At 36.1% G+C, this 27,674-nt stretch overlaps 1 protein-coding gene, 2 non-coding genes and 1 pseudogene across 3 annotated transcripts; 1 reads left to right on the forward strand and 3 right to left on the reverse strand.

Annotated features, from left to right (window-relative positions):
- Positions 1–842: 842 nt before the first annotated feature.
- LOC129249613 (U2 spliceosomal RNA) lies at positions 843–1,040 on the reverse strand. Its single transcript, XR_008582670.1, has one exon. It is a non-coding gene; the product is annotated as a U2 spliceosomal RNA (small nuclear RNA).
- Positions 1,041–1,934: 894 nt separating this feature from the next.
- Positions 1,935–3,245, forward strand: LOC129248693 (uncharacterized; annotated as a pseudogene).
- A 4,897-nt stretch (positions 3,246–8,142) lies between these two features.
- On the reverse strand, positions 8,143–8,306 carry LOC129249601 (U1 spliceosomal RNA). The gene has a single exon (XR_008582667.1). It is a non-coding gene; the product is annotated as a U1 spliceosomal RNA (small nuclear RNA).
- A 1,539-nt stretch (positions 8,307–9,845) lies between these two features.
- Positions 9,846–27,665, reverse strand: LOC129248324 (glutamate receptor ionotropic, kainate 2). Its single transcript, XM_054887821.1, has 15 exons — positions 27,415–27,665; positions 27,183–27,329; positions 27,021–27,083; positions 22,672–22,875; positions 22,402–22,613; positions 22,145–22,333; positions 21,905–22,057; positions 17,768–18,009; positions 17,519–17,708; positions 17,093–17,451; positions 16,913–17,015; positions 16,756–16,851; positions 16,435–16,666; positions 16,098–16,366; positions 9,846–10,797 (listed from the first exon to the last, which is right to left on the reverse strand). The coding sequence occupies exons 1-15, from the start codon at positions 27,494–27,496 to the stop codon at positions 10,042–10,044; spliced, it is 3,297 nt and encodes a 1,098-aa protein (XP_054743796.1). The 5' UTR covers positions 27,497–27,665; the 3' UTR covers positions 9,846–10,041.
- Between the last annotated feature and the right edge of the window lie 9 nt (positions 27,666–27,674).

Genomic DNA, 27,674 nt, shown 5'->3' on the forward strand with positions numbered 1-27,674 from the left:
ATGTTGCTCATTTTCCTCATTTATTATTGCATTCTTATCGAAACATGGCAACAATGATTGCAATTTGTCAATATGACATTTGATTGACGGCCGCCGTAGCCGAGTGGGTTGGTGCGTGATCACCATTCGGAATTCACAGAGAGGTCGTTGGTTCGAATCTCGGTGAAAGCAAAATTAATAAAAACATTTTTCTAATAGCGGTCGCCCCTCGGCAGGCAATGGCAAACCTCCGAGTGTATTTCTGCCATGAAAAAAATCTGCTCATAAACATATCATAAAACAAAATGAAATAAATGTATAAAAAAAAAAAATTTTTTTTGTGATTCGAACCAAGGATTTCGGATCGGAAGCCCACATTGCTAGCCGCTGGGCTATCGCGCTGTGCTGTCGCCGCAAAATAATGTATCATAAATCTGCTTACCATACCAAAGACCATACACTTTGCAAACACATTTCGGTGGAAACAGTTGACAGTTCTCCCAAACACAACTCCTGCAAACACGGTGTTTGCTTTTGGTGGAAACGTAATATAAGACGAAAGCAGCATTAGGAGCGGGATAATTATAGGTTCATTATAATATTGTTATAAAGTTCATATTTTATTTTCTTCATTTTATCATTATTCCTTCAATGTTTTCAATTTCAACAAATGATACGAGTGGCTTATGATAAATAAAATATGATACAAATTCGATGTTGTCAAAAAAAATACCCAAACGGACCGAAGAAACAGACTTACAAATTTCTTCCATTTTCGTCTACTTGTATTCATATAAAAATTTATGTCTCTTCCCACCAAAGCTAAATGTATGTATTTGTATATTTCTTCTTGTATTTATTCAATAATTTGGGCCTAAATCCCGGCGGTACTGCAATACCGGGCCAACCCGTGGCAGAGGTGGAGCAAGCCCCTAAAACACTCCGCCCATTTCCAAAAATCAGTTTAACATTTGTTGTCCTCCGATGGAGGATCTATCAGATGTTAAGCTGATAAGAACAGATACTACACTTTGATCTTAGCCATAAGGCCGAGAAGCGATAACCATACACAACCAACAAACTACCTTGTCATTACATTTTCTAATAAACCTTTTGAGAATTACACGCTCACAAAAATTAATGTACGAAATATTTATACCGATTCACTTAAACACGGCGAGCTGTTTGATTTCATGTTCGTGCCTGTGTATGTGCATTTATGCGTTCATATCGCCACAGTGCATGACTACCAGCCTTGGCTAAGCACAGTAAGAAAATGTATTCGAGCGTATATATATATGTATGTACGTTAGTGTGTTTGTACGATTGTGCTCTGTGCTGCGCAGGTTGGGGTATTCTTGCAGAATTTAAAGATGATTCACACACTGTCGACCGACTGGGTACAGTTGTCACAAGTGATGATATGTAAAATTTTTATATGAAAAATCAAGGCGAATCTATTGAAGGTGGTAGCAATAACACAGCTGATTTGTTATTTTCTTCTTCCGCCGTGTACATTTGGATGTTAACACAAAATTGAATTACGAAACGTTTTACTTAGCTTAGTGTATGAATTCACCTTGGAAAAAATTCAATTTTCTTCTATAATAAATTTTAATAAAAAACTGTTTTCAATAAATAATCAAAAATGTCCTACAATGCAAATTTCAAAAAAAAAAAATTTTTTTTTCTTGTGATCCGAACCAAGAATTTTGGATCGGAAGCTCACATCGCTAGCCGCTCGGCTATCGCGCCATACTGTCGGGGCTGGCCTAAAAGTTATTTAGTTCGTCGCTACGTTTATATGTAATATTTGTAGCCAAGATGGTCGCTTTTTTCGTTTCACTTTTTCTCAAATCACTCCCAACGATTCTAAAGAAGTTTTCACTTCAAAAATGGGCTATAGAAAATAGGGTGTAACATAATGTAGTTAGACATCTACATACATACTTCAAATGCTTAGGAGAATAGGCGTCAAAGATTTGCCCCTGTCGGCTAAAACTCTTTTTAAAAGGATTTGCTTTTCGAAAAAAGTTCATAACCTACGTTCTGATGTTTCTTTTAAATATAGAGCAGAACCCGGCACATCATAGTTATACTTTTAGAACTTGCGAAAGCATTTTAGAAAAATCAGGTTTTAAAATGGTGTCACAATTTCCACTTGATCCAATGCACCTAGTCGATCTTCGTGTAACTAAAAAGTTGACTCAGTTGTTAATGAAGAGAGCTAATTTTACTAAAATTAATGAAAAAAATAATTTTTGTCAAAATATGTTCCTACAGAATTTGGTCGTGTGTGCAGGGACTTCAATGAAATCAATAATTGGAAATCGACGAAATACAGACAATTTTTATTGTATATAGGAATTTTCGTATTAAAAGACTGTATTGGTAGTGATTTTTACTTTCTCTTCCTCCTATTGCACACTGGAATACGGCTATTATCAAGCCAAAAATCATTAAAAACTGAAGCAGACGTCGTAGCACAGAATATTTTGCAGGAGTTCGCCTATTTGTTTGGGCAAATCTTTGGTGACTATTCAGTTAGTTATAATGTGCATGGGTTGTTGCACATAACAGATTGTGCTAGGCAGTATGGAACTCTTGATAGTTTTTCGGCATATATGTAAGTTCGAAAACTATATGCAATATTTAAAGAAAATTGTTAAAAAGCCAAACAAAATTCTTGAGCAAATATATTTTGGGCTAGAAGAAGGAAATGATGTCGAGAATATTTCAAAAATTGCTGCTTTCAAAATTGATCACAAAAAAGAAAAAGATTCCTACCGTTTTAGCAGAAAAGTTGGGCCTGTCAAAATAATAGGTATAGATGATTATTTGATAGGATACAGTTTTGACAAATTAGAAAACTATTTTGACCAACCGGTACAATCTTCTCCGGCACTAGGTGTAATACTAGGTGATCAATTAGTTAATGAAGTAATAAAAATACCCAAAAAGGGCATTGCATACAAATACTTTTGCATACCCCATGAAGGCAAACACCTACTTATGCCAGTTCTGCATCACCTTTTCCACGTTTTTGAAAATTAGATTTAACATTTAAAATATTAAGAAATTTGATACTGCTATTTTTTATGCTATTATTACAGATATGCAGTTTTTGTGCGGCGAAGAAAGTATTGGCATTGAGGGTCAGCAGCCAGTTGGCGATAAGGGCATTTTAAATGCATATATATATTATATTTATATTGTTAATTTAAACTTAAATTTATAATTTTTCCCATCAGTTGAAGATTTGTTAAAAATGGTTTTAGCAAACCAAGCAAAAATATTGGAAAACCAGAAAGTAGTTGTCGACCAATTCTTTCATTTCGGCAAGCGACTAAGTAATTTAGAAAACATATTTAATGAAAATGTACGTATTTAGCGGCATACCACTGTCGTATCAAACTATTTACATTCTTATTTTGATAACTAAAGAAAATCGAAGCCAGTGAGCAGTTTACTCAATTTAAGACGGTGCGTGAATGTAAGGTACTACTCCGCAGAATTCATCATTCTGTTTGCAAAATGACTGGAGAAGAAGTAGATGAAATGTAAACGGAAATATCGTCCACACTACCATTGCAAACGTTAGCTGCCGCTAAAGAATTTGAGACAAAGCTGCTGCAACAAGAATATCTTGAGGCAATGGTTAGTAAAAAAATAATATAATTTCTTCGTTCTTGACTAATAAATATTTTTGTTTTAATTTTTAGCAAACTTTTCTTTTGAGACTTAAGGGTCCTGAAACGACTGTTGACGATTTGTTTCGTCAAATTTATAATGATGATTTTTTGGCGCTTTGCAACTGGGATGGTAGGGGTAACAAGGAAGCATTATCCCAATTTTCTATTGTTTTGGACATACTTTATGGTAGGTAAATTTGTACTTTCTTTTGTTTTTGGTTATTCACTTTATGTAAAATTGTAATATGGTAAATAACTAGTTCTAAAAGTTTGCACAAAAATTAAAAAAAAAAATTAACATATGTACATATATACACCGCATCTATAACATCGTATCTGTTTTCTTGTTTCAGATATTTTTCAGCTATACGGACGAGCAACTTACGAGAAGAACATTCGTAAGTCCCTTGAGCTTAGTCACCACCGTTTTAAGCAGCGAAATTATGGACAGCGGAATATAAATAAAAAATAGTATTTAACAGTTAATATATGTATGTATATGTATATAAAAGTTATATGTAAATAAATTATAAATAATAATAACTAAAAAAAATTTTAAATTAACTAATTATTAATCAATGAATGTTGCCTTCGAATATCAATGTTTGTACTATTTTCGTGAGCACATAGTTTCTAAAATATAAGTGTAAATATATTAATAGAGTTAAATGAATGTTATTTACGTCATATTTGCCGTTAATTTGTAAAAAAAAACCACTAAACTAAAACAAAATCAAATAAATATAAAAAAAAAATTGTTTGTGACTCGAACTGAGGATTTTGGATTGGAAAGTTGTATTGCTATCCGCTCGGCTACCGCGTTAGACTATTAGTGATGCGCTAAAAGTTTAAAGGCCTAAAAACCATGAGTGCTAAGGACAGATATGATAGCGAATCCATATGTATGAAGGTGATGGAAAATCACACGTACAGAATTGATGACTTTTGCTTGGGTCTTGGCGACAAGAAAAAGTTTTGGCGGCAAAAATGATTTAGCGACTTATCTGGCGACTTTTGCAGAGCAAATCAAAACTGTTTTAGACACTTATTTCTTTGGCTGTCACAGTGGTGTTCCTCCTTAAAGCGTAGCTTTTTTATGCCACTTTTTCTTCACTATGCTTAAACATATTTTATACATCCATTTTAAGACTTTAATTAATAATAATATAGTAAATTGTTGTATGATTTGCCTGGTTTTATTATAAAATCGTCATAGTTAATATTATTAATTTTATAAATTTTCAAATTTGCATTTGAATCCAGTACTGGATCAACTTCGTAAATAACTTTTTCAACATTTCTTGAATCATTCATGCTTTCCAATGATATTTTAAAGAGACAAATGTTTTTCAGACACAAATTAACAAAGCGTTAGAAAATTTAGTAGATTTATCGAATCATAATAAAAAACCAGTATTTCAGGAGATTGAAACTAACTTCCGTTGATATCAAATTTCAGTAGAGTTGGTATTACTGGTTTAATTATTATTCATCTAAAAATTTTAAGTCCGCAGCTGGCCTCTTGTGCACCTCTCAGAATGAAATTTAGGATCCGCCCCTGATGGAGTTAGCGACTTTCTAGCGACTTTTGATATTGGCCCTAGCGACTCAAATTTATTAGCGTTGGCAACACTGCGTTTAACGGTCATGCGTGACGGTAACGAGACCAGGACTCTTCTTGCTGGGTTTTGTCCAAAGTATGATACATCCATACCTACATATGTATATATTTTTCTCGTTTTGTTTTTAGAATTATGAGGTTTGTTTTGCGGGTTATGATATTTTCTGGAGTAAGCTTATATTACGTTTCCACCAAAAGCAAACACCGTGTTTGCAGGAGTTGTGTTTGGGAGAACTGTCAACTGTTTCCACCGAAATGTGTTTGCAAAGTGTATGGTCTTTGGTATGGTAAGCAGATTTATGATACATTATTTTGCGGCGACAGCACAGCGCGATAGCCCAGCGGCTAGCAATGTGGGCTTCCGATCCGAAATCCTTGGTTCGAATCACAAAAAAATTTTTTTTTTTTATACATTTATTTCATTTTGTTTTATGATATGTTTATGAGCAGATTTTTTTCATGGCAGAAATACACTCGGAGGTTTGCCATTGCCTGCCGAGGGGCGACCGCTATTAGAAAAATATTTTTCTTCATTTTGGTGTTTCACCGAGATTCGAACCAACGACCTCTCTGTGAATTCCGAATGGTGATCACGCACCAACCCACTCGGCTACGGCGGCCGTCAATCAAATGTCATATTGACAAATTGCAATCATTGTTGCCATGTTTCGATAAGAATGCAATAATAAATGAGGAAAATGAGCAACATTGCCACCACTTAATAATTAAATTAGACGCAAACCCAACAAAACACGCTTTAAATTAGACGCAAACCCACAAAACACGCTTTGAAAGTGAGTTTAGGTATGGAGTTGTGTTTTAATTTTGTATGGGATTTGACAGGAGTTTTGTTTCGTGTTTGCGCTAAGAACACGATAGCGGCAGAGAACACGATAGCGGCTGCGGTGGAAACTTAGCATTAGGCAGCCAGTTTAAAACCGCTTCTTTTCAATGAAGAAAATATTATCTGCAGTATCACAGAAAAATCTTATAAAAGGTGGTTTTAAAATAAATAAGAAAGATGTTTAAAGTATTTATTAATCAATAACATATTTTCCTTCATTATTTACAAGGTCTTTCCAACGTTTAGGCAAATTTTTAATTCGCTGCTCAAAAAATTGTTTGTCCTTGGAGCCAAAATACACTTCGATATCCCTTTTTATAGCTTCTTTTGAGGAGTAGTTCTTGTTACTCATATGGAATTGAAGTCCACCGAAAAGGTGATAATCACCAGGTGCAATATCCGGAGAGTATGGTGAATGCAGCATTAGCTCCCATCCGAGCTCGTTCAGCTTCCCTAATGTTTGCCTTGCGGTATGAGATCTTGCGTTGTCGTGGTGAAACAAAACTTTGCGTCTATCGCTAAAGACGGTCGCTTTTTTTAAGTGCCTCATTCAGGTTTGTGATAGCTGATGGGAATAATAATCAGCAGTTATCGTCTGGTTTAGTTCCAAAAGTTTATAATAAACAATACCGGCCATATCCCACCAAATAGACAGGAGAATCTTCTTGGGGTGAAGGCCATCTCTAGGGGTTGGTTCTTGTGTTTCATCTTTATCTAACTATTGGCGTTTGCGAACAGGATTATTGTAAAGGACCCAGTTTTCATCACCAGTAACGATACGGTTAAAAAAAACTTTCATTTTCGAGCCGTTGCAGCAGCTGAGCACACACAATCACTCTCTGCTGGAGGTTGGCGACGGAAAGTCTATGCGGAACCCGTTTTCCCAGCTTGGAAACTTTTTCCAACTGAACCAGGTGCCTGTGAATTGTTCCATGCGATGAATTAACCTCTGAGCTATCTTATCGACTGTCGAATTTGGCTCAGCTTCCACGAGTTCGAGCGTCAGAGTTAAAGACTTCAGTACGACCACCGCGCGGGGCATTCTCCACGTCGCAGTTACCACTTGGGAATTTTGAAAACCACTTTTGCGCAGTCCTTACACTCACGGTATCCTCTCCGTGAACAGTGTTTATTTCTGCAGCAGCAGTTGTTCCAATTTTACCAATTTTATAAAAAAAAAAAAAAAAAATATGCGTTTTATACGCGTTGGAAGATTCCATTTTATTTTTTAACAACACGTGCTTCTATCCGCGAATAAAATCACTTGTTGAATGCACAATCTATCAAAATAAATATAAATAGTTCCGTTATGTTCCGCGAATAATTTTTTGTATGCAAAATCGTTAAAAAGTGAAATTATGGGTAAAATACGCACGAACTTATGGACTAACCTGATATTTATATTTACCTGCAGCAATGATTTTTTTAAATTGTCACTTGGAAGTGTCTAAAGTTTTGTCCGCGACACTGTAAAACAGCAAACTTTTTTAAAATTATTTTTAAAATAGCCCAGCATAAAAATGTGCTTCCCGGATATTTCAATATTTTAGTTATTGAATTTCTAATAACTCGATGGACCTGCCGAAGGTCTAAGTGTATCTTTCGACAACCACCCTACCTACCTACCTTCTAATAACTCTAATGAAAATTCATAATCGAGCAAAAATGTACTCATAAATTGTATTGGATATTTTTTTCCCACCAAAAAATCTACTAAAAGGTACAAAACTTGATCCATAATAAGAACTAAATGGCTCTTACTTAACAATATTTTAATCTGAAAACAGACATTTAATTATTTAGTTTCCCATAGAAGAAAAAACGCATGATTGAGAAGGGACGATTGCCGACACACAATTTACTTCTTAAATTCCAACAACAATCATATTATGTTTTTCTCATAACTTTCAACCATATAAAATTGACTACTTAACCTTCAATTACTTCATTTAAGTATTAGTAAAAACTACTAGAACCGAAACTAAAGTTTAAATTCATTCATTAACGTCGGGACGGCGCGAACGCCATTCCCGGCTACCAAAAATTACACGCACGAGTTATTCGCATTAGGAATAATCGCGAAGGTCAACTCAGCCGAAGTGCAATGGCCAAGCCTCGCTCCGGAGGAACCGCCTTCATGATCACGGTAACCTCTACGCCAGGTAAGTATGCTTTCCTCCGCTCACAACCAACTTCTTACGCCATAACTCTCATAAAACATCTGAGAATAACAAATACAAAAAATTCGAAGTCAAACTGATGAATGAAAATTTCAAATACAAATTCTGGCACAATTCTATTTTTAGTGGTTGATTTGCTTGTATACACACAATTTCATGCATTGTGCTAAGTCACACGCTCTGCTACAGGGCATAATGAAGAGGTAGCGTACGTTTACAGTGGCTACCTAAGCATATACGACAAAATAAGATTAACATTCGGTCGTGATTAGTGGCAAACCTGAGAGTATTTTATCGCTTTAAAAAGACATATGTGTATGTATGTATGTGCATAGCTAAGTACAAAATCACATTACACTAATAAAAGCAGTAGAATAAAAAAAAACAAAAGCAATGTATTTTGTCCTTGCATTTGCTACCTAGAATGTCAAATTCTATAAACAAAATTTGACAGTTCAGAGTAACTTAAACAAAATTTGATAATTAGAGACCAAATAAGTAGAGAAAAATCAGAATTACGCCTACTTCTACCACCTGATTAATGTGCCCAGCTTTGTTGTACTCGTACGTATGTATGTACATACATATGTATACTCGTATGCAAGTAGAGATACCCAATAAACATTGAAGTAGACTGGCTTATTATAGTAGGCATTAATTTTAAATTGTAGTTAATATTCAATATAATTTAGTAAGTTAACCCATAATTAAAATAAAAATGCCTTCTAAATACAAGAAAGGTGTTCGACAATGGATTGAAATTCTAGTAAAGAACGATTAAAGTGTCGTACGCCTTCCGATTATCACCTGTTCCGATCGATGGCACATGGTCTAGCTGACCAGCAGTTCCATTCATATGAAGACATCAAAAATGGCTTGATCCGTGGATAGCCTCCAAAGATGAACAGTTTTACGAGATCTACCAGAAAGATGGGAAAAAGTAGTAGGCAGCGATGGGCAATACTTTCAATGATTCAACCATTTTTTCAGAATAAAGTTGTGTTTTCATCAAAAAAAAAAAAAAAACAGCGATAACTTAGTTGCGCACCTAATAATATAAAATCAAGTGATTTAAAACAAAATAAAAAAAATAAAAAAAAATTAATTCAAAATAAAATAATAAAAGCATAAAAATAAGTTAACAGAAAATAATAACCAACAGCGAAACAAAATAAAAATAAAGTTAAAATAAAAAATGATAAATAAAAATTAAATTAATTAAAGTAGAATAAACCAAAATAATTAAAAAAAAAAAATAAACAAATAAAAATAAAGTAAAGAATAAATACAATAACAGTGAATATCAGTAATAGTACAAATTAAAAAAAAATTAAATAAAATAAAATCATATGCATCTACATTTTGGAGGACAAACAATTTTGCAAAGCTCAATTCATTTTTCCCTAAAATAAAAATTTTAATCCACAAAAAAATGTTTTTTTGAGAATCTCTGGAAAATTATAAAAAATCGTTCCAAAGTAATAAACACAAGCCTTATCACACGTTGCTAATTTTATTACGGTATTTATAATACTTTCCTGTTATAAAGAGCATTAAAAGAATTAACAATTAAATATACTTATGTGGGTAAGTTGGGATTTGCAATAGTGGAGAGGTAGATAAATAATTCGTTTTTAATTACGATAAAATTTGATAAAACATTCTACTAATAAGCGCAAAAATTTCCAAAATCTATAGAAGTTGCCATTCACATAGACTTCCTTTTCATACTTCTGCATTACCAAAGCCAGCATATCCATTACGACCAACTTTTCCGTTTTGAGTGCGCTCGATCAGCTGCATATCCGGCTGATCGCCATCTGGTTGCTGATCCTGATGATGGTGGTTGTGGTTGTGATTGTGATTGTGGTTGTGATGTCTATGATGATGGTGGTGGCGATGGTGATGATGCGGTTGCGGTGCTGACTGCTCGACTGGCTGCTCTTCCACCTCCTCCTGCTGCTGCTGTTGTTCCTTCTCCTCTTCCTCATCCGACTGCTCATCTGAGATTGGTGTCGTCTGCTGAGCCACCTCGCGTACCATTTGCGTGCTCTTGCGAATTGTGGCATGATTGTGATTGTTGGGGTGGTGATCGTTGCTTTTCAATGCTGGTTGCGCTTCTAAGTGTATGTTATTCACAGATGGTTCGGATCGTGCAGACTTCAGTGAAAACATAGAGCTGATCTTACGCAGCTTATCATGCACAGACAACCTATCCTTCTCCTGATCGTGCTTGTCATTCGTGATACTTTTCGAGCTGTGAGAGAAGGAGCGGGCATAGGATTTTGATGAGTGTTTAGAGCGCTTTGATGAGGTGGAGGAGGAAGAGGACGATTTAGTGGACTTGGAAGACTTGGACGAGGAGGATGAGGAGGAGGAAGAACCGCCACTACTGGTCGATGCGATGTGTACTGGTTTAGTTTGTATCCAGAAGCGTAAGGCGAATAAGAGTTCAGATTGAAAGGCCTCCGAGAGAGAGATCTGGGAGAGACAAAATGTGTGCAAATTTATAAAAACTTCGTTAACAACAAAAAAACAAATATATAGAAGAAAATTAAACATAAGGAAAAACAAAGTAAAAGTTATGGTAACCTGAAATAAGATAAAGTAAAAAAGTAATAAAAATTTAATAATTAAATAAATAAAGGGCGGAAAATAAATAGAAATAATTATTAAATTAAATACAAATAAAATAAAGGTAAATAAAAGAAAGATACAGAATAATAATATTAACTAATATCACATTAAAAAAAAAAATACAATATAAAAAAACATCTGGTGAAAATAACAAAACAAAACAAAAAATATAAAGTTAAATAAATAAAAAAAACATAGGTACAAATAAAATTAAAATTTAGTTGAGTAAAATAATATAAAATAAAATAGGACGAAAGAGATAAATATAAATAAAATAACAAAAACTGAAATAATAATATAAATATAGTAAAGTACAACAATATACACAAAAAAAATTTAAAAACAAATTAAGTAATAAAATAAAAAACTAAAAATATATATATATACAAAATATTAAATTCGAAATCAATAGCGAAGAAATAATGAAAAACGTTAGAAAAAAGATAAAATATCAATTCAATTATATCTAAAATGAGATAAGTAAGAAAACATAATAAATTACAGTAAAACATAATTCAATTAAAATTAAAATTAAGTGGAGCAAAATAATATAATATAAAATAAGATAAGAAATATAATATAAATTTAAATAAAATTAACAACTTAAAAAAAAGAGACATAGAAAACTAAAATTAATAAGATTAATTAAAAATTAATAAAATTAATTAAAAACAAATTTAAAAAAACAAAGTAAATATATATCATAATAACAAAAAAATTGGAAGCAAAATGTTAAAAATGTCAAGAAGAAAATTACACAAAGTATAATAAAATTAAAAATGTATTAAAAAATAAAAAAAATTATAATAAATTTAAAATCAATTGCGAAGAAATTAATGAAAAATTAGAAAACAAATCCCTATCCACATAATGAATTCTAATAAAACAAAAACACTAATAAAATTAAACTTAAGTTGCAAATGGGAATTTAAATTAAATAACATAAAATGAAAACTTAAACAAAACGATGTAAAAAAATTAATAAAAAAAAAAACAATTAAAAAAAGCAAAATTACGTAACATAAAATAAGATTAAAAATATAAATTTAAATAAATCAACAAAAAATAAAAACTTAAACAAACCGAAGTCAAGAAAACTGATATTAATAAAAACAATGAAATACATGAAAAAATAATTAAGTAAAAAAACTAAATAAAATAAAGTTAAATAAAGTTACATAAAACAAATAATAACAATTTAATAAAATGGAATAATATTAAATAATATGAAATAAAATAAAACAATAAAAAAAGTAAAAAAACAAGAAAAGAGAGAATATCAGTAAAACAAAGTAGATAAATTTTAGAATAAATAAATAAAAAAGTATTAAATACAAAAGGTTTAATAAAAGTAAATGGAAATAAAATAAACACAAAAGAAAGGAAAAAATAAAAAAGAATTGCAATTAAAAATATATATATAAAACAGTATGAATAAGTTTATCAATTTTTTATTAATTAATTTAATTTAATTTAAAAATAGTTAGGAAAATATTAATAAAAAAAAGTTAGAAATACAAGTAAAAATATATGTATATAAATAAAAAAAAAATTTATTTGAATTTATTTAAATTTAATTCATTTAATTAAAGTAAGAAACAAAAAAAATATATAAATAAAAAAATTAATAAATTTATTTAAGATGCTTTCCATTTCAATTCAACCGGGCTATTCGGGTCATGTTCTTCGATTTCGATGTAACTCAAATACATATGTTGCTATCTGGTCAAAATAATGAGACACGTATTTTTTTGTTCGCCCGAAAAAAATTTTTTTCAAGAGTTATCGGCAATTTTGTTTTTCGGCTCAAAATCGATTTTTTTAATTATATAAGAAAATTTTTTTTTTAAATGCCCATACGGCGGCCGCCGTAGCCGAATGGGTTGGTGCGTGATTACCATTCGGAATTCACAGAGAGGTCGTTGGTTCGAATCTCGGTGAAAGCAAAATTAATAAAAACATTTTTCTAATAGCGGTCGCCCCTCGGCAGGCAATGGCAAACCTCCGAGTGTATTTCTGCCATGAAGAAGCTCCTCATAAAAATATCTGCCGTTCGGAGTCGGCTTGAAACTGTAGGTCCCTCCATTTGTGGAACAACATCAAGACGCACACCACAAATAGGAGGAGGAGCTCGGCCCAACACCTAACAGAAGTGTACGCGCCAATTATTTATTTTATTTTTTTATGGGCATTTAAAAAAAAATTTTCTTATATCATTAAAAAAAATCGATTTTGAGCCGAAAAACAAAATTGCCGATAACTCTTGAAAAAAATTTTTTTTCGTGCGACCAAAAAAATACGTGTCTCATTATTTTGACCAGAGAGCAACATATTTGAGTTACATCGAAATCGAAGAACATGACCCGAATAGCCCGGTTGAATTGAAATGGAAAGCATCTTAAATTAAATTAAATTTAAAAATAATTAGCAAAAAATGAATAATAAGAAAGAAATTTTAGTAATAAATTATACGTATAAATAAAAAAAAATATTTTTTTAAATTAAATAAATTAATACACAAAAAAAATGAAATCAAATTTAAAACCAATTAGTAAGAAATTAATTAAAAATGTTAGAAATATAGGTAAAAAAACTAAAAAAAAATTAAATTAAATTTAAAAACAATTAGGACAAAATAATTAAAAATAAATAATCATAAGTAAAAATATATTAGGTGCGCAACTAAGTTCCCGCTGTTTGTCAATAGATGCCGCCAGCAGTGTGTGCTGGTCGATTCTAACATAACCCAACGTCATAAACCAAGCTTAGACATATGGTAAACAATCCACTTCGACACATTAGTGATTTTGTTTTGGTATCATATACTTTTGGTGTTGTGAAAATCTCAGATTTTGTGCCGAATAATGTGTGTTTGATTTTCCTCTTTCATTCGAAAAAAAACGGCGGCTGACGCGCATGAAAGCTACAAAAAGTTTATGGAGATGCTGCTTTAAGTGAAACAACGTACCGAGATTGGTTCCGTCGCTTCAAAGACGGTGATTTTAATGTTGACGACCGTCCGCGTGAAGGAAGGCCAAAGCCTTCGAAGACGCTGAATTGGAGGCATTGCTCAATGAGGATCCGTGCCAATGCAAGAAGAGCTTGCTTCAGTATTAGGAGTTAATCGCCAATCCATTTCGAAGCGATTGCATGCTTTGGGAATGATTCAGAAACAGGGGGCTTGGGTTCCTTGTGAGTTAAAACCAAGGGATGTTGAACGTTGTTTTTTCGACGTTTCGCCTGTGAACAACTGCTCCAGTGGCAAAAAAGGAAGGGTTTTCTTCATCGCATCGTGACGGGTGATGAAAAATGGATTCATTTGAGCAATCCAAAGAAAAGAAAGTCATGGGGACTGCCCGGTCATGCTTCTACGTCGTCGCCTCGGCCGAATATTCACGCTGCGAAAGTTATGCTGTGTATTTGGTGGGACCAAGTCGGTGTTATTTATTATTATGAACTGTTAAAACCAAGCGAAACCATCATTGGGTCGATGGGTATCGATTTCAATTGATGCGATTGAGCCCAGGACTGCGCGAGAAGCGGCCGCAATACGCGGAGAGGCATGGAAAAGTGATTCTACAGCATGACAACGCTCAGCCTCACATTGCCAACCGTTAAAACCTATCTGGAAACACTGAAATGGGAAATCCTACCCCACCCGGCATACTCTGATGTTCCGATCGATCGCACATGGTCTAGCCCTGCTGGTCACATGAAGACATCAAAAAATGACTTGATCCGTGGATAGCCTCAAAAGATGAACAGTTTTACGAGATCTACCAGAAAGATGGGGAAAATATTGTAGTAGTCAGCGATGGGCAATACTTTCAATGATTCACTTGTAACCATTTTTTCAGAATAAAGTTGTATCTTCATCAAAAAAACAGCGAGAACTTAGTTGCGCACCTAATATAAATACAAAGTAAATTAAAGTAAATTAAAACAAAAAAATAATTAAATCAAGTTTAAAAACATTTAGGAAGACATTAATTAAAAAATTTATAATAGAATTTAAGTCAAAATGTTCAAACACAAAAATTAGTAAATTTATTTAAATTAAATTTAATTTGAAAACAATTAAGAAGATATTAATTAAAAAAGTTAAAATAATGAATATAAAATATTTATATCTAAAATAATTTATTTAGAAAACAAAAACCATTTCCTCAGTCGTATGGCATACAGTAAAACAAAATCAAAAAAATATAAATAAAAGTAAAAGTAACGAAAAAATGTATATAAAATAAATAAATTTAAGTTAAATAACAAAAAATAAAATAAAGTAAAAAAACTAAAATAAATACAAGCAATAAAAAGAACACAAAATATAAATAAAAAATTTCATTAACTGAAAAATAAAAAGTTAGTGCTAGTAACAATAATAATATTAATACATGATCAAATTGAATAAAGAGGAATAAACAAAAAAAAATAGAAATAAGGTAAAATAAAAATAACAAGAAAACAGTAAAACAAAATAAAAACGTTACTAAAAATAAAAAAAAAAAACATTTATATAAAATAAAGTAAAGTAAGATAACTTGAAGTAAAATAAAACAAATCCAAAAATAAACAAAATAAAATGTTAAAAACATCAAAAGCAGAAAAAATTGGATAGCATAGAGTAAAACCAACATAAAAAATTAATAGAAATAAAAAAATTAAATTATGTAAAAAAATAATATAAAATAAAAATATATAAATGAATGAAAATAGAAATAAATAAACAAATAATTGACGCGCACACTTTTGTTAGGTGTTTGCCCGAGCTCCTCCTCCTATTTATGGTGTGCGTCTCGATGTTGTTTCACAAATGGAGGGATCTACAGTTGTAAGCGGATGCCGAACGGCAAATGGTTTTTTACGAGGAAATAAAGCAAAATAAAATAAACTAAGATAAAAAAATACAAAATAAAGAAATGAAAGGAATAAAAATTAAATAAAAAAAGATAAAAAATAACCTAAAATAGCAATAAAAAAATAATAAAAGATAAAAATAGCCTAAAATACCAAAAAAAAAAAAATAATAATAAATAAAATAAAAAATGAAACTAATAATAAATAATTAAAATTAAAAGCGATTAAGAAAAACTTAATTAAAAAATGTGGGAAAAAGATAAAACTGAATTTTATAAAACAAATACCTTTTCTTCAATCGCTACCGCTTTAATGTTCCACAAAAATTCACACATCCCGATAAGAATAGCAGTGAGTAGACCAATGCCCAGCACCAAGAATACACCACCCACATTCTCCAAATCCAATTCGGGAGTGTCATCACTGCTGCTCTCCGTTTGCGAACACGAACCACCGCCATGCATCTCCTTCCACCATTTGCGCTTCAATTCGGACAGCGTACCCGATTCACCAAGCTTCAACACAGCGCCGCTAATCTGCTTGCGATATGGGGAATCTACGCACGAATATACCATATTTCGAATCATTAAAACTCCAAGCATCGGTATCAATCAAGATACTCACTAAACGGCATTGCAATGCCATAGGTTTTATAGTCCAACCAACCGCCCACTTGCATTAGAGCACAATCACGTTCAATTATATACTCCAGTGTAGTCGACTCCATTAGAAAAGCATAAAGTCCCTTGCCCTTGAGTACGCGATCCTTGCCTTCGTCATTATTTTTGGTAAATACCGAAGGACGAGCTGTTTCCATGGCAGTCCACATGCGTTGATAGGTGGTGAAATTGGAGTCCTGATTGTGGGGAAAAACAAGAAAATGAGCAAAAGTTCTAGTTAAAAGTGAAAGCTCTCAAGCTAACGCTTTCAAAGCAATGCGCTCACCCGAAAAAAACCCATTGTGCTGCCGCCCAATAAAGTGCCATATTTAATTTTACTTTGAGTCGCCAAATCTTCGGCGCTCTTAATCGAACTCTCCATCTGTAGAAAGAAAATAGAACTTTGAATGTTGTACGCAGAAAGACTTTATGTAAAAAGTCACCCTCGACATTGTCAAAAAGGCAGCCAAGTTAGCGGTATAGGAGTTCAACATCATCAAGGCAAAGAACCACCACATGCCGGTAACGAGGCGTGTCGAAGCAGCTCTGTTAAGAAAAGATAAAGTAGGTTTCATGAGTTGGGTAGAGCTTTAATGAAGCTCTGTCTCTGCTCTTCTACTCACTTAGGCAATATATCACATCCCTGACCCATGATGGAGCCGACTGCCAACCATGTCGTATTCGACATGCACCAAGGATTTTCCACCTCTTCTGGTTCCTTGCAGGGATGTGGATTCTCCCAGTCTGCGGGCGCCATGCGTGATAGACCGAAAATCAATAGCGACACACCCAAATAAGCGGTGGCCATATAAACCCATACATCCAAAGAAAATGGTGAGAGGAAAGAGAATAGATCTGGCGGTTGCTGCTCGGGCTTAGCGTATAAGATACTAATGCCCAGTGTCATGAAGGGTGGTGTGAAGTCGACAGCTTGGCGACGCGCTGAGGTCATGGTCAGATCGCAAATGCCCAGATCGGCATTCTAGCAAATAAAGAAGAAGGTTTATAAACATTTTCGTAAGCATTAAAGCTCATTGCCTGGTACTTACGCCATCCAAAAGCTGCTTCACCAGTCCATCCCAGCTTTCAGTTAGTTTATTAAAACTACCGTATTTACCATCTGGCGCTAACACGAATTCATATTTGAAATTCAGCAGTCTGGCTATGGCATCAATTAAATCCATTGAGTAGCCTTCATAACGCGCATTGCCCTGAAGTATTTCGCCATCTTTTGGCTCTCTGCAAGTGATGAACTTTAGCTGTAAATATTTATTTGCCAAAAAATTTCCTATTCTTACCGATCCAACAAGAAAGGCGCACCAATACGCGACGTGATTATGAAAGTTTTATTCGAAAGCTTCTCACCTACACGCTTCTCACTGGCATCCTCTTTTTCAACTGAATCTAAGCCATTTACCGGATCCCAAGTAGATAATTCCAGAAAACCACTGGGTGTGAATTCCATAAAGCGTAGAGTAAAGAAGTTTCGTTCGCCGTGCTGGTTGAAACCGATGCGACCTGTGGCGCCTTCTAGGGGACGCTAAAGAAAAACGGTAAAGAGGAGTTGCAGTTATTAAGATTTATAAAAAAAGGAAAGGATCTATTTTCGGTTCTTTCTTATACGAATACTCTCGGTGCGTTTACAACCTACGACTTATCTACTCTGTTACTGTCTTGTATCTCTTTTAAGAGACGAGAGAGAGAGCGAAAAAAAAAACGTTTAGTACGATACGAGATCGAATTTGTAGGGAGCGTTGGATGTATTCACCTAGTAAGCATTGGACCCAGCATTCCCTTCGTTAAGCAAACGATTTTGGTTAATCTAATGTTCTTCATACACGATTTAACAATGACCCCCTACAACCACTGAGGCATTGGGGTCGATATACAATATTTGTAGGCTTTCTGAGGACACTCTCCTTCATCCAGATCTTCCAGAAGCTCGCCGTCCAGGTACTTCCAATTTATTCAGCAGTAGAGTTTGCTTTTCCAGTCTGGGTTTAGGTAAGGATGAGATAGCTGGGCTCAAAGTGTACAATTCGGCTCTTCTCCTACATAGTGTGGGTCAGTCAAACTATATTTGCCTGACAGTTTTTGCATCCTCTTCGCCAAAATAGGTTTTCCAGATATTGCACGCCATTCTGCTGTCTCCGGATCAGAATATGACCTGGGAATAATCTGCATGGCTATGACTATTTCTGTTCTACTTAGAATAGAACCACATGAATATGTTTCCCTGTCGTTCAAGATTATTTGAGGAAGCATTCTATAATCCTGTGCTTGTAGAAAGAGACTGGCATGCCTAATGCCGTCTAGGTAGTCGAGAGGGGTACTGAAGTACGCTTTCTCGCAAGTTTTTCTGCTTCTCGCTACCTGGATTACTACATTGCACCAGCTACCACAGCAGACAAAAAGCGAAATGCTCTGTTAACGAATCTGCTGCAGTAAACAGTAGCGAGTTTCCGATTCGGTAAAAAGATAGAGAGTCAGCCTGACTGAAACCTCGTTTGGTATTAAATGGCTCGAAGAGGTCTTTCTCAATCCTGACCGAGCTGATATTGCTGCTGGTATTGCATCAGTTTTGCGTGTTATTGTGTTAGTTCTGTACTAGACGGTGGTGTGTGTCGATTCTCCTTTCATGAGTCTTTTTCAAAACTTCGCATATTGTGAATATCTGGCCGATTGTGGATTTTCCAGGTCTAAAGCCACACTGATAAGGTTCAATCAGTTGGTGAATGGTGGGCTTCAGCCTTTTACACAATGCCTTCGCTAGAGCCTTATATGCGCTATTTTGTAAACTAATTCCGCGGTAGTTTGCACAGCTCGCAGGATCACCCTTCTAAGGGTTGGACAGAGCACACTTAAATTCCAATCGATAGCCATGAATTCATTCGACCATATTTTGCATAGGAGCTGATGCATGCACCTTATCAGCTTCTAGCTCAGACGACAGTCCGTCGGCTCCCGCGGTTTGTTCTTTACCCCCGTAATCGCTATTCGCATCTCATCATGGTCGGGTAGCTTATAATTAAAGAGCGATTGAGGGATTGGGATTTTCACATTCTCTGTGACATTCACACTTGTGAGAAGTAGATCACTTGGAGTTTCGGATAATATTTAATTCCATATCGATGGGTCGTTCGTGTCCGGCCAATTCGTTCAGAAATCATGATTTTTTATGAAACTACTGCACGGTGCATGTTTCACAACATTTGGTTATGATAGATACCTTATGAAGTTTTTCTAATTTTTTCTAATTTTTTGCTGGCGTTATATAGTAGTAATAAGCGCCGGACGCAAACGACCCATGGGATGAAAGTGCCAAATGAAACATAAACCTGCGTCCAGGCCCTCTGCCCGGGACGGTAATGCATCGAAGATAATCTCCATTTGCTTCCACTGTAGATGGGAAAAGGAACAACAACAATACTGTCTTGATTAAGTCGTGGGTGTCAAACTCGGGCGTCTGTGATTGTCGCCAGTTCGTCTCTTGTTGATCTCCACTGGACTCTGCTTCTAAATTAATATAGGATCAGGCTTCATAACTATCAGTCTGTAGCTGCGGCTGTTGAAACAGTTCCTTTCTTAGCCTTTCTTCATCGAACCTTATGCTTATTAGATCAGATACACTCGGTTATATTCTACATACTAGGGTTAACTTCTTGCGAACCTGTGGAACAGAACAAGCTTCGCGACGTCGAGCTCTTCAAGGTGGGTGGGCCAATATGGTGAAGCAGCCAGACCAAATATGTGCAGATGAACTTGAATGCATTCCTGATCAGTCAGAAACGGTGCTAGGTAAAAGTCTCTTCATATCTACAATACAACCATGTCTCGGCGTACGGGATGAGCAAGCGTGTCCAGCGACCAGTGGAGGATGAATTCAATCTTCGTTGCCACTCATTCATGAGGTGTTGAGCTTCGTTCCTCTCATTTCTGCTATCTTGAAGCTCTTGCGCCTGTCCAAGAGATATCCAAAAGAATTTTTCGGGCAATAACACAGATTGCGTTTTCGGATACTGTCCTATAGGCGCAGGCTTCGCGCTTGTCCTATATACATCTGGCATCGCGCAGGTGCATATCTCGAGCTTGGGACTATATTGGTGCGGCATAAAACAAGATGGAGTATGTAACTGTGTAGAAAAATCTTCGTCTGGCGCCTTGTGCTCCCCCTATATTGGACAGGCGTCTTGATGTTGTTTTATAAATGGAGGGACCTACAGTTTTGGGACGTCTCCGAACGACAAGTGGTGTTTTAAGAGGAACTTTTTCATGCCAGAAATTGAATCGAAAGTTTGCTCTGTGTACCAACCCATTCGGCTACGGCGGCCGCTATATTCGAGGGTCTTTTGAAAAGACCGAGACATGGCACAACTGCCGCGATCGAGGTTATGTTTAGTTACTTGCACCTCGTGGAAGTACAAATAGTTAGTTATTGCGAACACAAATGAAAAGTTAGGTTAGGTTAATGTAAACAAGAAAGGGTATAGAGAAGAAAATAGAAAGAGAAAAGTTTGTTGAACACAAAAAAAGAGCACTCTGCAATTATGTCAACTCAATGACTGCCAAATTAATTGAGGGCTGAGTAGTGGTATTCTCTCAACCGTGACTCGTAGTATCAAAGTTCTATTTTTTGCGATTGTACTATCACTACTCTACATATGTAGAGTTTTTTTCACTCGACTATTTTCCCATATGATATCCTGTATTTTTTCTACAATTTCTGGTGTTGTTGCTGTTTTTGAACGTCCTTGTCGTGGATCGTCTTCAAGGCTGGTGAGGCCACTTTTAAATTCAGAACTTTTGTTTGATGAAAAACACTTTCCACGCATGAATTATTTTAGGTCTGGAAACAGATCGAAGTCGCTAGGGGCCAAATATGGTGAATATAGTGGATGCTCGAATAATTCGAACTTTAATTCATGGATTTTAGCTATTGTCAAAATGCTCTTGTGAGACGGTGTATTGGCCTGTTGAAAAAGAATTTCTTTTCTTTTGCAAACTGGGTCTTTTCTCACGAATTTTTTCCTTAAGCTGGCCTACAATAATATTCATAATTTATTATATTATTTTACCAGTTTGCAAGTAATCCACAAACAAAATTTCTTTTGCGTTCCAATAAATTGACCTTCTCGGTCGATTTCTTGACACAAACGAGCCACTCTTTAGACTCTCGTTTTAACTTATCCTCTTTATGATAGTCCCAAGTCTCATCCATAGTGATGTATCGATGCTCAAAATCCACTTTATCCTTTCGAAAGTGCTCTAAATGTTGCTGAGAAAGTCACATTCGAATATGTCTTTGGTCTATTCTTAGCGAATGCGGCTCACAGCTTTCTGACACCCGATACTTCAGTCAAAATAACCTAATCTGGACTTCAAACAGGATTTCAAAGCAGACAAATCGTAAATAATCAACTGAAAAAAAATATTACCGCTTTCAAGAACTCAATGATGCGTTTCCCATGCGGCCAAGCGCGGTTTTTACGACACTCCAATTTCGGTGGACTAAGCTTCTCGACAATATCCAGCTCAGCAAGCCCTTTTGCAAACATGGCAACAGCATCATTAGCCAAGATCATATTTGTCTATACAAATGCAAAAGAAAAACATAAAACCGTTACAAAAATTTAGTTAACAAAGACTAACTTTACGGAATTAATTTCAAGTCTTACCTTAACTACTGATGGGTCAGCACGATAATAACGTTTCTCACGGTTTTCACGTTCCTCCCAATCATGTGCCGCATTCTTCACCTTATAATCGGTGGGATCCATTAATCGTATAGTGGTAATATTGGCTGAAACTGAGAGCAATTCTTTGAAGTCCTGTGTGTGTGTGTCGAGTGCGGTGATGAAAACGCTCTGTGCAGAGAGAAGAAATCCAGTGAAATGTGTTGCGTGAAATAATATTTAGTCACATGCGAAATCACCTGATATTCACCCAACATTTTTAACTCATCAGCTTGCCTTAAAACGCTCAAAATGTTCTCCGTCGCGCAGTGCAGTATCATACAGTTATCGCTAGACAATTTTATATTCTTCAGAAATGGACGATAATCGGGGCCCTCACCCAATTGGCGTAACGTTGTTGGATTATTTTCGGGTTCACCCACCTGCAGCACGTCTTGTAATTGTTGCAGCTCTAAAAGTGTATAAATTATGAGGGGTTTGCAAATATTTGATGCCTGAATTAATCCAACCCTTTTCCGTTTCATAGACGATGGTGTAACTGCGCCAATTGAAACTTTGTAATATCTCAGCCATGCCGCGTGAAAGCAAAATATTATTCGGATGCACATTGAGTGTCATGGAAGTGTGCTCGCGATCGGAAAGCGACTCACTGGGCGACCAATCGAAAACTATGTGCGGTATATCGAGCGTGTTGCATATGTTGGTAACTATGTCTGGAAATTTAGAGTGAAAAATTTATTGAGTTTTAATTAATATTTTACTATATTAGATAACGAGCAGTCACGTTGGTTTACAAGAAACTCATCCCTTTTTAACTTTCTTTATATAAAGGGTGGTTAAATTTCATGAGCCGATGTTGAATGTGAACCTCACCTAAACGTCAAGTTGTTTTCTGCATTTCAATTGACATTTTTCAATTTCAGACTAACTCAATTTGAACCATGGAAAGACACGCAATCAAGCAACGCGTTAAAGTTATTCAGGCTTTGTATGAAAACGGGCGTTCAAATCAAAATGCATATCGCGCACTTCATCTTCAGTGATGAGGCACATTTTCACCTCAGTGGATTCGTCAATAAGCAGAATAGCCGCATTTGGGAGAATGATAATCCAAGAGTGATTGCCGAAAAACCAATGCACCCACAAAGAGTGACTGTTTGGTGTTGTTTATCGGCCGGCGGCCGTATTTTTTCCAAAATGAGGCCGGAGAGACAGTTACTGTGAATAGTGTTCGCTATCGTAAGATGATAACGAACTTTTTATGGCCCGAATTGGACGATATGTGGTTTCAACAGGACGGTGCCACTTGTCACACAGCTAACGAAACAATGGCTCTTTTGCGCGAAAAATTTGATGGCCAAATAATCTCACGTCGTGGCGATGTCAATTGGCCGCCAAGATCATGTGATTTGACACCGTTGGACTTCTTTCTTTGGGGTTATTTGAAGGAAACGGTGTACGTCGATAAGCCAGCAATAATTCAAGAGCTAAAGGATGAGATAATTCGGCACATTAACGGCATAGAACCTCAATTATGGCTCAGTGTCATCGAAAAAATTTGGACCATCGGATGGAGGTGTGTCGCCGAGATCGCGGCGGCCATTTGGCCGATATTTTGTTGTACACGTAATTGAGTCATACCAATATTATCATAATAAAGAGAAATGATAGTAATTTTCTAAAAAAATTGTATTTTATTCAAAATCAACACCGGCCCTTAAAACTTAACCACCCTTTATATGTAAAGGGTGAAAGGGCGTTCATATTGGGGGTACTTTTGGTAATAGCGTTTTTTGACAGATCACGCGTGACTAATGTCAAACTACAAGGTGAAGTCCAAAATAAACAAGACTGGCGTCATAAAAATGTTTTTGGTTGCGACATCTTTTTAGTGGGTAAGTGCGTTGGAAGTTACATCCCTAGCTGATTTCCAGTAAAAGCTTGGTGACATTTTTTTGTGTTTTTTTTGGTGGTGCGGTAGGGTTAAAAATGCTTTACTTAATTACAGCGGCCGTCGTCTACTGCGTCGTGATCTACTGCGTCGTGTGGTGTGGCCACTAAAACGATCCCTCCTCTCCTTCTGGGGAGACACCCTTCCCGGGACTGTTTTATTATTTCGGGAGGGCCCAGAACGGCATCCATAAAGGACCAATTCTATTCACCTACGTCTGGGTCCACCATATTTGTAACAAGCTTTCATGCTATAGGCTCCTCTTCTTGTGTCTCTATCTGTGCTTCGCTTTGTTGGACTCTGTCGAGGTCAATCTTTTTTTCGTTCTCGTACGTTCTCGATGTATTCCTTTATCGCGTTTCAGCTGTCCTCGCGGTCGAGCATTTTGCTGATTATGTTGCATGGCGCGATGTCGCCAACCTGCTCCCTCAGAGCATTTCTTTCCACGAGCCATCAGTCGCACCAAAAAAAAACGTGTGTTCAGCGTCATCGCTCAGCGCTTCGCAGTATATATACTTAGAATCGGTTACTTTGCCCATGTGATATAGGTATGTATATCTGAAATAAGTTTCGCCGTCCATTTGCCACACGGTTCAGTGTCCCATCGGCTTTGCCACCGCAGCATGGTTTGGCATATCGGTTACGCGCCGCTAGTGATGAGGTGTTTCTTCTTGTATGGGTATCTGCCCGCTGATCACGAAAATTGCTGCGCCTGAGACAGTGCGGTAGGCTGAGGCAACTCTGCTGCTGTTCGTTGCACAGCCTCCAGTGCTTTGTGCTTGGCTTTGCAGTTTAGCGCACCTCCACATACTTCACTGCCGTACAGAAGTATTGAGTTTGTGGCCGCCATGATTAGCCTTCTTTTGCTCTGTGTTTGCCCATTGACGTTTGCCATTAATCTGCTTAACCTTCCCGTGATCTCTGCTGCTTTGGTAGCCGCATGCCGTATCTGGACCTAGAAAGTAAGTCTGCAGTCAGGTTTAATACCTAGGTATTTCTCTACTTTTTGGGTCATTAGGTATGTGTCGCCTATTTGCATGCTGGCCTTGTGTCATTAGGATGACTTCGGTATAATGTTTGGCGAGCTCCAGGCCATGATCCTCAAGCCATATTTGCGCCGTTATCATAACTTAATTAAGCGTCCTCCTAGCGACCTCAGTGTCTCGAACTGGTGTGACTGCGCTTATATCGTCCGCATATCCCACGTGATATGTATCTTCTGGCATTTCTATGCGCCAGACGTTACCGCTTTTATTTCCTGCCCATCTGGTGTGTGGCACAGCAGTTCCCGCTCACTCAGGTAGCTCTGGAGAATCCTTAGCAGGTATGTAGGTATGCAAGTATTTGAAATCTTTCTTGTAGTGCATTTATTATATCCATCTATCCATTCGCAAGCTGTTATAGGTGTTTTGTAGATCAAGCAATGCCAGAACGGTGATATGGTTAGGGTAGTGGCGTCTGCGTTGAGTGCGGTCTGCGCATTATTATTTCTTATTTATTTCATGGTGGGAGGGCTCTAAAATAATATTAATGCGGCGGCCGCCGTAGCCGAATGGGTTGGTGCGTGACTACCATTCGGAATTCACAGAGAGAACGTAGTTTCGAATCTCGGTGAAAGACCAAAATGAAAAAAAGTTTTTTCTAATAGCGGTCGCGCCTCAGCAGGCAATGGCAAACCTCCGAGTATATTTCTGGCATGAAGAAGCTCTTCATAAAAAATATCTGCCGTTCGAAGTCGGCTTGAAACTGTAGGTCCCTCCATTTGTGGAACAACATCAAGACGCACATCATCAATAGGAGAAGGAGCTCGGCGAAACACCCAAAAAGGGTGTACGCGCCAATTATATACATATATATAATAGTTTTTGACTTAGAGGTTAGGTCAGGTTAGCCTGGTTGGCAACAAGCCACTCATAGACCTTTTGGTCCCTCGTGATACCAGATGGAGGCCGACCTCTATAAATACTGCGACCTCGCTTTTTGCGAATCTAAGCAGCACTGGGAGATCCGCTTTTGAGACGTCCTCCAGACTCTCAAACAATGGGGCTCCCAGGCATTTTAAACGCGTTTTTAATAATGCCGGAAAAACGCACAGAAGGTGTTCTAAAGTTTCCTCAACATCCTCTCTGCATTTCCTGCATTTGTCCTATCTTGTACGCCTGTGCAGCCAATCGATTATGACCTGTTAGCATATCTATAATAGTTCTGGAGTCCTTTCGCGAGAGCGTAAGTACGAATTGAGTCGGTTTTTGACTTAAATTGTTGCAAAATAATGAATATCTTAATCCCGGGACTAGTGTCGAAATCTCGGGATTGTTATAAAGAGATCCCGAAAATACTGATACATTTTTTTTCAACTTAAGTTCCAAAATAATTAATACCTAAATCACGGAATGGCAATAACGGGATCCCGAAATCCCGTTATGTAAATAAAATTATATTTGTACTACTCTTCTCGTTCATTTGCTGTATAGGCAAGTATGAAAAGAGATTAGAAACAAAAAGCCAAATTTTTAATTTTGAAATTTTTTCGGTGCTTATTACTTTCGCCATGACTGTGCAGCACGTGCTGACAATGCCGGTATATTGTAGGTAAGTGGGTTAGCAAATTTCAAGGGGAGCTATAAATATACTACATGCACATATGCATACTCATATGTATATATATACGAGTATATATATATGTGTACATGTATGTATGTGTGTGCTTTCACTTACACTGATTTATCAACAATCAACCGCCGCAGCAGAGCAGAGAATTTGCTCTAGCACACGTACACACACATATATGTATGTATGTGTGATGGAATGTTGTACTGCATTTACATACATATGCACATACACACACACACACACACATGTATTTATTCACATGTTAATGCGTTGTTTCTTTTTGCACATACATACCTGTACCGCCTGCTGTGTTGGGCCCGAAAATAGCAATAACGCCTTGCGCAATCAATTTGCAGACTATTTGCAGAAAAATGAAATTTTTACGCAGAATATTTCATATAAATAAATAATATTGATAAAAAATGTGTGTGTGGAATGCATATAACGGCAACTGACCTGTTTTCTCCACAATAAAACTATCATCGGTATTGGCGTACTCCACAATGGGCACCAATTCGAAGCTGCGCTCAACTACATTGGCGCGTTCGATGGCGGTGAGGAAGGCGATTTCGGTGTCATCATTTCTACTAGCGAAAATTATTCCTGTTGCATGGATGCAGTTGAGTTCAAGGTTATTGGTGAAAAACTAAATACATTAACTAGAGCATAAATTAGCGTACACACTTACCGACATTGAATTGTGGCCGGTCGGCGGTGTGGGCGATGGCGCAAAGTAGCGCGAAAATTAAATGCACCAAAGAAATTTTCATTGAAGTAAATTTTCACAATTTAAAAACTAGCATACATATTTCCAGCGAAGCACTAAAGTAGAGAATTGAAAATTTTTCGGCCCAAAAATGCACTTAATTTTTGTATTTATTTAAGATGTTTGCCTTTGCACTACGCGCACTTTAAAAATTTTTACCAACCGTTGCATTAAAAGATTCA

This window comes from Anastrepha obliqua, chromosome 5, assembly GCF_027943255.1.
Source record: "Anastrepha obliqua isolate idAnaObli1 chromosome 5, idAnaObli1_1.0, whole genome shotgun sequence".
Classification (NCBI taxonomy): domain Eukaryota; kingdom Metazoa; phylum Arthropoda; class Insecta; order Diptera; family Tephritidae; genus Anastrepha; species Anastrepha obliqua.